General features: G+C 30.3%; 1 protein-coding gene across 1 annotated transcript in view; it reads right to left on the reverse strand.

Annotated features, from left to right (window-relative positions):
- Positions 1–11,511, reverse strand: part of LOTGIDRAFT_115371 (hypothetical protein) — a gene marked incomplete at both ends in the record, with an annotated part of 22,843 nt that extends 11,332 nt beyond the window's left edge. Inside the window, 9 exons of the mRNA XM_009054160.1 lie at positions 105–206; positions 1,120–1,391; positions 2,325–2,437; positions 2,738–2,901; positions 3,444–3,602; positions 4,029–4,156; positions 5,698–5,809; positions 7,198–7,334; positions 11,359–11,511. Of these exons, the coding sequence (XP_009052408.1) occupies positions 105–206; positions 1,120–1,391; positions 2,325–2,437; positions 2,738–2,901; positions 3,444–3,602; positions 4,029–4,156; positions 5,698–5,809; positions 7,198–7,334; positions 11,359–11,511 (1,340 nt within the window). The remainder of the gene's footprint in view (positions 1–104; positions 207–1,119; positions 1,392–2,324; positions 2,438–2,737; positions 2,902–3,443; positions 3,603–4,028; positions 4,157–5,697; positions 5,810–7,197; positions 7,335–11,358) is intronic.
- Between the last annotated feature and the right edge of the window lie 619 nt (positions 11,512–12,130).

Below are 12,130 nucleotides of genomic sequence, written 5' to 3' on the forward strand. Positions count from 1 at the left end.
TTTTAATCTTTTTGTAAAGCTAATCAATATAGAAATGCCATTTGATATGCATTGTACAATGAGAGAAATCTTGTGGAAGAGCAGAGCTGATACCTAGATATGACAGGTGCTTTAAACTTACCAGACAATGTTGAATAGAAGATATGATTAATAACATACATAACAACAACAGACCACACATCCAACTTATATAAAATATCACAGATCTGTAATAACAAATATTAGCTTAAATAAAATATCACAGATCTGTAATAACAAATATTAACTTATATAAAATATCACAGATCTGTAATAACAAATATTAGCTTATATAAAATATCACAGATCTTTAATAACAAATATTAACTTATATAAAATATCACAGATCTGTAATAACGAATATTAACTTATATAAAATATCACAGATCTGTAATAACAAATATTAACTTATATAAAATATCACAGATCTGTAATAACAAATATTAGCTTATATAAAATATCACAGATCTGTAATAACAAATATTAACTTATATAAAATATCACAGATCTGTAATAACAAATATTAACTTATATAAAATATCACAGATCTGTAATAACAAATATTAACTTATATAAAATATCACAGATCTGTAATAACAAATATTAGCTTATATAAAATATCACAGATCTGTAATAACAAATATTAACTTGTATAAAATATCACAGATCTGTAATAACAAATATCAACTTATATAAAATATCACAGATCTGTAATAACAAATATTAGCTTATATAAAATATCACAGATCTGTAATAACAAATAACAACTTGACAATGTGCCTTTCCAATACACAATAAATTTGTCACACAATTGTTTTTGTGTATAATTTATAGAACGTTCTTATATAGAGGACCACCAAACTTGAAAGCATTGTGTCCTGATCATTTACGTCACAAAAACACTAATTTTGGAGTGCAAAATTCATCAGGAATACATTATAATCACAATAAATTGTCACTGAATTGCTTTGGTGCATCAGATATGTATTGAAAGGCATTAAAACAAGAAATGGACTGTTTAGCTTAGGGGTTTGATCATTAATGTCACAAAAAACATAAACACCAACTATTTTGATTGTCAAAGTCAAACTAGCCTCTTACCTTGGTAGCATGATGCCTTGTATTATAACTATAGATAGAAATATAACAGAGGAACACATGATATAATAAGAAAACATCCCATCATTCTCATTACTAAACTCTCGTTCATAATTCTTATCTTCAAATATTATTAAACAGGGATTAATATCTTGACTTTCTTGACATCTGAAACCAACAATATACATCTTGGTTAAAATTTTTGTTTTTATATCTTCTGTATTTGACTTTTCGTAATTTAAATTAATGAAAATAACACCATTTTCAATCACACTCTGTATGCACAAGAAGGAATAAGATGTATTTTTTTCCGTTGATATTTTGATATGATTTTATTTGTTAGTATCCATATTAATGATTGACATTCCACATGGAGAAAAATACAAAAATGATCACTTACTTACCTGCTATGACTGACTGTCTTTTTCAACTGTTTTTCTAACTCTGTATTTACTTCAGTTTGTATTTGTTTCTTTAATCCAATTAGTCTGAAAAATTAATCAGTAGAATTTTTTTAAAATCTGGTCAAGTAAGGTAACATATGCCTATAGTTGCAGTTCTTACATTGACAATTACGGAAGTCAATAACATATCAATGTATTGTGGTCTTTGAAACAAAACAAAATTTTTCTACCTTATGTTCCCTGTGTTTTGTCAGTTGTTTTTATGTGCTTAAGGAAAAGAGTGTGTTAACATCACCAGCTTCTGGTGCTCTATTATTCACCTACACCATTAACAAAGCATCGTAAAATAAAAAAATGTGAAGCATTCTTGATCTTTTCTAAGAAGGATTATTCAAATATAAATTATAAGAAAAAAAATCTTGCAAAGTTTTATCCAATTCTATATAGCCTGAAGAAAAATAGTAACATAAATATACATACCCTTGATCAATTCCATCAGAATTTAACATAATATTAGAATCTACTAGAGCTAAACTCTGAAATATCAAATATTTAACATCATATTAGAATTTACTAGAAGAGCTAAACTCTGAAATATCAAAAGAGCTAAACTCTGAAATATAACATATCTTTCATTATATTTAACAGAATCCAAAATGTAATCTAAACTACAAGTTCTCATGTGTTAGATAGGGGTTGAATAAGAACAAATATAAATGTGATTTTTGTACTGTTCTATTACTAGGAATGTAATATTTAATATGGTGAAATTTTACTTACAGTTAAACTAAGTACATGAGTGACCATCGAATTGGAATGAAGATTAGAGAAAGGCTGATCTATACCCCATGTTTCCAGATATTTAGATACTTTAACTGATGCTCTCATATTACTCTCAAACCTCGATCTCTGAGCTACTCGATATTTCTGTAATTAAAAGACAAAATTTAAAACCTAACTGTTGAAACACATACAAAAAGTAGAATGATGATGGATGTTACTTAATTAGCACATACACAAATGGAGCAAGCATTTTAATACTAGCTGCCCTAAAGAACATTTCATATCTGAAAAAATGCATTAACAGCGTGATATAAGCCCTAGTTTGTAAAGCTTGAAACACCAGTCGGTGCTTTCCTTTACACTTCTAGCATATATCAGAATTACTGACATTGTTTTACATTTCTATAAACAATCTGCAAACTTCAGAAAAAAACAAAACATTATTAAGGCAACACCTACCCTTTTAACAGGTGGTATAACAAGATATGTAGTAATGTTATTTTCTGCTAAAAATGGACTGCGTAAATGACCTTCTCCTGGTTCTACACCATACGTATCTCCTAAACATTTTAATGTATTACTGGATATATGAACTCTCCTGAAAGACACAAGTTTAAACTGTTTATTGAACTATAGAGATATTCATGTCCGTATTTACAGTAGCTAATTACAATAATAATAGAAGGTTACATCTGCAATATTTGACATTAAACTAGATATTGGAAAGTCGATTTTCTGTATATTTTAAATATTTATTGCTGGAATTTGAAATAACAGGCTTTAATTGTTCTAGTCTGTTTATACGAGTTTCATAAAACATGAGAAGGTTGATTACATCCTGCAAAAAAAAACATAGTCCATAGTCCACAGACCATAATTTGCCTGATATGATTAGTTGAAATGAAGACGATTCTGACAATTGAAATTCAGTGCTATCAGCTGATGAATTATTATAATATTCAGATGACTGTATCTTTTGAAAATGACATCCGGTGACGAAGAAAAATGGACGGTCAAATTTATCGTCTTAGTTATCAATATTCCTGAAATGATCTGAGTTATTTTTTCCTGGGCTAACAGATATCTCATATCTGAAAGAGAAAAAAATGTTTAAATCTCGTAGCAGGATAGAATACATACCCAGGTACACCACCTGATTCCATCTGATTAGCTATATTAACATCATCAGACCATACATCGTACTGCCATTTCTGTAGTCCTAATACACCACATAGTACTGATCCTGTATGTATACCAATACGCATATCAACATTAACACCAGTAGCTTCTCGTACATCTCTATATATAAATATTATCAGTAAATATTAGATACAGTGTAGGATATAAGGTTGAGGTACAAATTTTTTTTAAAACTTACTGGATATTTAACCCAAAAGCATGCTTAAGCCAAAAATTTATTAGTGTCGAGGTGGCAGAAAAAAAGGAAGCATGGCTTTGGTCCTCAAATTTGGCTTATTATTGTACGTGGGGAAAACAATATCCGTGAGCCCCCAGTGACAATTCTGTGGCCCTTATTCGCCCCCCTCCCTATCTAAAGTTGCATAGAAACACCATTGTAGTGTTGCTAATCACGCTTTGGGAGTTCAAACCAGCATTTTGCTAATTATTATGAAACATTCTAAACATAAAACTTTTCAGTTGTTATAAGTATTGATTTTGTAATCTAGTTTGGTAGTTAAAAGTCAAATACTGTATGAAACCTACCTGATAACTTCTATCATACGAAGTCCCATTTTAACACAATTAGTAGCGTGGTTAATATCAGGTTCAGGTACACCAGATACACAGTAATAACAATCTCCTAGTATCTTGATTCTCATACAATTACTTTTCTACAAGAGACAGTAATATCATACTATTACTTTTCTACAAGAGACAGTAATATCATACAATTCCTTTTCTACAATAGATATAATATCATACAATTACTTTTCTACAATAGATAGTAATATCATACAATTACTTTTCTACAATAGATAGTACATTCATACAATTACTTTTCTACAATAGACAGTAATATCATACAAATACTTTTCTACAATAGACAGTAACATCATACAATTACTTTTCTACAATAGACAGTAACATCATACAATTACTTTTCTACAATAGACAGTAATATCATACAATTTCTTTTCTACAATAGACAGTAATATCATACAATTTCTTTTCTACAATAGACAGTAATATCAATTACTTTTCTATAATAGTATCATACAATTACTTTTATACATTCATAGAATTAACTTTCTACAATAGACAATATCATACAATTACTTTTCTACAAGAGATAGTAATATCATACAATTACTTTTCTACAATAGACAAAAGTATCATACAATTGCTTTTCTACAATAGACAGTAATATCATACAATGACTTTGCTACAAGAGACAGTAATATCATACAATTTCTTTTCTACAATAGACAGTAATATCATACAATTTCTTTTCCACAATAGACAGTAATATCAATTACTTTTCTATAATAGTATCATACAATTACTTTTATACATTCATACAATTATCTTTCTACAATAAACAATATCATACAATTACTTTTCTACAAGAGATAGTAATATCATACAATTAATTTTCTGTATTAGACAATAGTATCATACAATTACTTTTCTACAATAGACAGTAATATCATTTCTTTTCTACAAGAGACAGTAATATCATACAATTTCTTTTCTACAAGAGACAGTAATATCATACAATTTCTTTTCTACAAGAGACAGTAATATCATACAATTTCTTTTCTACAATAGACAGTAATATCAATTACTTTTCTATAATAGTATCATACAATTACTTCTATACATTCATACAATTATCTTTCTACAATAGACAATATCATACAATTACTTTTCTACAAGAGATAGTAATATCATACAATTACTTTTCTGTATTAGACAATAGTATCATACAATCACTTTTCTACAATAGACAGTAATATCATACAATTACTTTTCTACAATAGACAAAAGTATCCTACAAGAGACAGTAATATCATACAATTTCTATTCTACAATAGACAAAAGTATCATACAATTACTATTCTACAATAGACAGTAATATCATACAATTACTTTTCTACAATAGACAAAAGTATCATACAATTGCTTTTCTACAATAGACAGTAATATCATACAATTACTATTCTACATTCATACAATTACTTTCTACAATAGACAGTAATATCATACAATTACTTTCTACAATAGACAATATCTTTATCATTATAAAAATTAATTTTCTACCATAGACTTTATAATAAAAACTTTATTAATATAATGTAGGCCTACATACAATCACTTTTCTACACTTCTACAAAAAACAACAATATCATTACTTTCATATTTTATTACTTACCCTAGCTAGCTGATCAAATCTACCAAATAATTCATTTAACATTTTAACAAGTTCTCCTGAGGTACATTCAGAGGCAAGTGGTGTAAAATTTACAATATCTGCATAGAGGATACTGAAACAGATAGTTTAATTAGCATCATTAGTCTGAAGAGAATTGGAATCAATGGAAAATGGTGGTTGTGGGTTCTCAAGTCTAAACTTTTGACCAACACATTATGCCCATACACATTATGCTCAAACTAAACTTCATTTACAGATCACAGATTCTTGTCAAAACAAATATTTGAGCACATCTGCCAGTCATGTTTGGAATATAAAGCTAAATTCACAGCATTGACAGTAACTCTGAATTAGTCCTTAAACTTAATTGTTCCAACTGATCATCTGTAAATGGGTGTAATCTGAGAAGGACTTCAAGAAAAATGTTTGACTAAAGATCAGCTGGTAGACAAGATATCCTAGAACTAAAAATGTTATCCTTGTAAAGAAAAGAAAGAAGGGTGTGTCATCATAATGCCCAAATGTTGTAATAGTAAAGTTTAAGACAATCCTTTTCCAGAATATCTCTCTCAAAACAATAAAAAGCGACCTTTCAATAAAGTGTAAAGTATATTCCATCAAGATAAGGAGATGTATTAGAGATTAACATGGAATATGAGACTAATTATCTAATTAATAAAATAACATCAGAGAAAAGAAGGTTATCATCTCAGTTAGTTTTAAAAGAAATTTGAAGAGCAAACAAAAGAAAATCAATGCATTGTTAAGTGTACAAGAAGTCAGTATGGTATAACAAATAAAACATGGTAACTAGTGCACTCAGAATGGGATTATTGATAAAGAACTTTGATAAGGCTGATAAAATGTATTATCGATTATCTTTCTTAAAGGGTATTGCAAAGCGGTTTTCTGAATTATTCATGTGTATCCGGGACACTGATAGCATCAATTTGCAGCGTTCCAATTTTCAGTCAGATGTCTGTGGTTCCAGCAAATCCACACAAACTGAGTGAAAGATGACATCGCTAATTGCGAAAGACCTTATGTGATTATGCGATTAATGACGTCATTAAACACCCAGTTTGAGTGGAATTGCAGGAATCACAGATGTCTGATTGATGCAATATTAATTTTGGTTCATTAGGATCCTGTCTACTTTTTGGCATTGATCTTTCTCGAATTATTATTATACCCAATTACAGCTGGATCGATTGGAATAATGAGGAAAGATCACTCTTTTATGATTATTGGACTTTCACATGACGACTGATATTAGATCACCACTTATTCAACTTAACTCAGTCAATTCAGTCGCAGATCACCTCGTTCCATTATCATCAACGAACCACGTTTCATTGTTAGATCAAAATTGCTGATTTTGCTGAACCAACACTTCACCAAATACGTGATAGGATATGGCGGCAATAGATTTCTCCTCATTCCTACCCTGGGGGAGTTGTCCCCTGTTGAGAAGCACTGTTTTAGATAAAAGTCAATTACCTGACATTATCATAGTGTCGAACATACAATTCTTGAAAAGGTGAATATTTTGATGAATTATGTGAAATGCTTCTCTGTAGGTTTATTTTCATTTCCTGGACCAATGTTTCTGGTATACAACTTACCAACAATTCCTCCTGAAAAAACAAAAATCAAACATAAAAGATGTGTGCTAATTATCATAAGGCCACATCTTCACTTATCCAAAAATATTTTAAATAGTTTTTAGATTTAGTTTTTTTATGCAAACAGATTACTGTACTTCTCAAAAATCTGAAATTTTATTTTACTTAATTTTTTATGAATAAGACCCCAGGTATATTTCGTAGAAGAATTGGGAATTTTGTTTGTGATACATCTGAAGAAGGCTGAGTATTTCACCCCAAAAATAACCTATGTCTGTTGGCTACAGTAGCAAGATTAATGTACACTACTACAAGATCCATCCATTAAGAATTACAGACAGGCTACCTGATAACTGCCAAGCTCCACGGAAAATAAAATTTGATCAAGAATTTAATCAATCAATGAGTAAAGTGAGATCTTGGTAATATTTGACTATAATCCTTCACTATGATGAGAAATCATATAAGTTAATATAGTGTAAATTGTGTTGTATTTACTCGAGGGTGACTAATCAACTTGAGACTGGACTGTTTACTATCTTCTCTAGAAAGAGGTGACCAACATTATCAGTCATAATAATTCTTGGAAAGGTTGACAGAAAAAAGTCACAAAATGTTAATCTAATAACCATAAAGGAACATTAAAAATTGTAACAGAACTGTATTTCACTTGAAAAGGATTTGTAACCTACAATGTAAGGTTCGTTTTAGAAAGAGGTGACCCCAAATTTTCTGTCAAAACATTTCTTGGAAACGCTTATTGGATGGAGTTGTCCAGAAAAAAGTCTCAAATCTTGTTTTTTTACTCATACATGTAGTAACGATTCTAACATTGTAGGCAATGCCGGTAAAAATTCCCCTCAAAATATTATTAATGAATCTTTCCAATCATACATACGTATATATTTCATATTGATAGGAAATATGCATATGTGGAAGAGTTGAATAGACAGTTGAGGGGTGTCAAATAGATGACTGGTATGTAAAAGCCATATCATACTTAACATCTAACTTTCCTTTCATTTACATTTAATCACGTTTTGTCAGGGTTCTTGATTGAAGAATCATTTAAGTTGACCAATACATTCAGTAACATGTTGTGTGCTGAAAATTTCACATAGGTTAGGATTGTAGAGCTATAATACCAAAGTCACACAGTTTCTGATTTATTAATAAATATTTACTTCATTTCTGAGCCTTCATTTTACTTTAATTTCTGAACAATCATATTCTGATCACAGAATTCATACATGTAGTAACGATTCTAACATTGTAGGCAATGCCGGTAAAAATTCCCCTCAAAATATTATTAATGAATCTTTCCAATCATACATACGTATATATTTCATATTGATAGGAAATGTGCATATGTGGAAGAGTTGAATAGACAGTTGAGGGGTGTCAAATAGATGACTGGTATGTAAAAGCCATATCATACTTAACATCTAACTTTCCTTTCATTTACATTTAATCACGTTTTGTCAGGGTTCTTGATTGAAGAATCATTTAAGTTGACCAATACATTCAGTAACATGTTGTGTGCTGAAAATTTCACATAGGTTAGGATTGTAGAGCTATAATACCAAAGTCACACAGTTTCTGATTTATTAATAAATATTTACTTCATTTCTGAGCCTTCATTTTACTTTAATTTCTGAACAATCATATTCTGATCACAGAATTCATACATGTAGTAACGATTCTAACATTGTAGGCAATGCCGGTAAAAATTCCCCTCAAAATATTATTAATGAATCTTTCCAATCATACATACGTATATATTTCATATTGATAGGAAATGTGCATATGTGGAAGAGTTGAATAGACAGTTGAGGGGTGTCAAATAGATGACTGGTATGTAAAAGCCATATCATACTTAACATCTAACTTTCCTTTCATTTACATTTAATCACGTTTTGTCAGGGTTCTTGATTGAAGAATCATTTAAGTTGACCAATACATTCAGTAACATGTTGTGTGCTGAAAATTTCACATAGGTTAGGATTGTAGAGCTATAATACCAAAGTCACACAGTTTCTGATTTATTAATAAATATTTACTTCATTTCTGAGCCTTCATTTTACTTTAATTTCTGAACAATCATATTCTGATCACAGAATTTTATTATTTTCTTCATGAATATAGCTCATTTTCACCAATTTTGACCAGTATACAGTCATAAAATATAAAAAGTTTGAGGGCAAGCCACGTATTCTTAAAACGATCTTATGGTCTTTACTTCTAACAATGTGTCTAGGGTCAAGATAGTTTTGAGAATACATGGCCAGGTCAAGAAATCTGTAACAGTGAAGAAATCCATATTTTTTCATACTAAAATGATTTCCACATTTCTACAAAAAATATTGACCTGTACAGTGTAATGAAGTACAGGGAAGCAAAATCATTTCACAAATTTCAGATTCAAGAAACTTAAATGCCAAAAATTTGAATGATTTTCACAATACATAAGTACATTAATCAAAGAACTAGATCTCAGGACAATATCTTTTATCAAAACCAATTATTTTACATTCTGTTGGAGACATTTCAAATCTTATGAGAATACCGTATGTACTTTGACTAGTCAAATTCTCCAGACATGTTAGAATAGAGTAATAACCATCCCACGTCTTAAGGGAGAGTAATTACAAACCAAGAATAGGAGTGTGCTAATAAAACATCAATGTATCCATCAAGATTTCTCAAATTGAGAGTGGATTTCAGCAGTAAATTTGGAATATAATTAATCAAGATGAGACAATTGGGAACATATTTGTCCATTACATGTAAATCATTCATGTTGAGAGGATGAGATTGAAAGTTTTAGACCACAAACTATTACATTTTGTATTAAAACCTCCACCAAAAAAAATCTTATTGTATAAAATGAAAGCTTAATAATATGATGATGTAAAAAGTTTGAAATGAAATGAGTGGAGTAATACGTCCTATTTTTCTGCACCATGTGGGCTAATGAATATGGGCAACGCCATGCTGGATGCAATGAGAGAAATTTTGCCAGGACACTGGCATTAGCCTGCTTTTTTTCGATTTTCAACTGTCGCGGGATCTTTAACGTGCACAGCCTGTAGCCTGTCCCATCCGAATGACTAGACGCTTTTTCCATGTCAGCCCCTCTCTTACCTGCATCACTGACAGAGGGAAACTGGGTTGAAAAATCCAAAGGTATTATCTCGACCTATACCAGGGTTGAACCCTGGCCCTTCAGGTTAGCGAGCAAGCGTCTAACTCACTGAGCCACCGCAGCTCCCGTAAAAAGTTTGAGACTAAAACTTATTATTAAATCAACTTTAACTAAGTATACAAACTGTCAGTATCTTAATAAAAAATAGTTACGATTTTTCACATGATGCAAGTTTTGGGTTTTTTTTTTTTTTAAAATTGGTTATTGTCTTGAAAAAGAGTTCAGGGAAAAAACTATTCATACATCCAAAAACACCATTAATAGTAAAGAAAGGTCTACATTGTGATATGATGAAATTTCATACACCAACTTACTAGAATTATAACAACTTGTAAAAAACCAAGCCAAATTGTTGAATTTCTATCTTGATATTTGAATACTGCCTTAAAAGATTCACAGAAAAACAGACACATCTTTATCAATATTTTCCAAAAACAAAACATAGGCTTGCGACAAGTTTTGCAAGCGAATACACCCACCAGCAGCTTGATAAAGAGCTAAATGTGAACTGTAAAACAAACTCTTTATCGTAGCCTGTAGAGTGTGCACAGTGCACATTTTCATAATGATATTGACACACATACAAAAGATCAAAAGAATCTATAGAGAATTGTAGCCTGTAGAGTGAGCACGAGGTAAATGTGAACGGACAGACCGACAGACCGACAGACCAACGGACGGACCAACAGGGGCAACCACAATATACGCCCATACTTACATGTGGGCGTATAAAAATTATTTGGATAGTATAAATATATATATATAAAGATTAATAAACTATTTGAGTTGACTTAACACAGACCAATACAATTACGAACGTCATACACCTACCTGCTGTTTTTTCTCTCGTTCTAATTTAATCACAGATTCAATTGAATTTCTGGCGTCTAGGAAAGCTCTTCGATGTGCTGAGTCTGATAAAAACTTGTGATATAATCCAATCACATTAGCACAGAAATAAATAACAAAATTAGACGTCAACTGAAAAAGAGAAAAACAGACATTAAAAAAAATCTTTAATTTTATTATGGAGTCTACAATAGAGTTTTATAGATAAAAACTTCATGGACATTGAGACCATATTGGGAGTTCCAGGATCACAAATAAAAACTTTGATGTGTCCTTTTTCTCTTAAAATTATTGTCTGTTGCCAGTGACATACATTCCACATTGATTTTTATTAATGGTTAGGACTTATGATTTTGTTTATTTATTTCATAATTTTTGTACATAAGGCAGTAAATCTAAATTCAAAAATCCTTTTTTTTTTTGCTCTAGATATGGCTTTAAAGATAGGTAACAATGTGCAATGTGTTATTACTGGTATCAAGAACATCAAACTACATAATATTTCATGATCTTCAACCTCCAGTAAATCTTTATTGTTCAAAAAAATCTTCCAATATTAGGATGTAGTGAAGCACTGGCCTAGCTAGGTCACAAGTTACCTAATAAACAAGGTTGTTACTGTTGTTACTCCGTGTAATTCAGCCATTCAAATAAGTCCATGAGACTTCATTATCAGACGGAAGGATTGTACACAAAATACGTAATTTTCAAGTAATTAACCTCCATTAAATTTTAATGTCTTAATTATTCTGGA

The sequence above is a fragment of the Lottia gigantea genome (assembly GCF_000327385.1).
Source record: "Lottia gigantea unplaced genomic scaffold LOTGIsca_21, whole genome shotgun sequence".
Lineage (NCBI taxonomy): Eukaryota > Metazoa > Mollusca > Gastropoda > Lottiidae > Lottia > Lottia gigantea.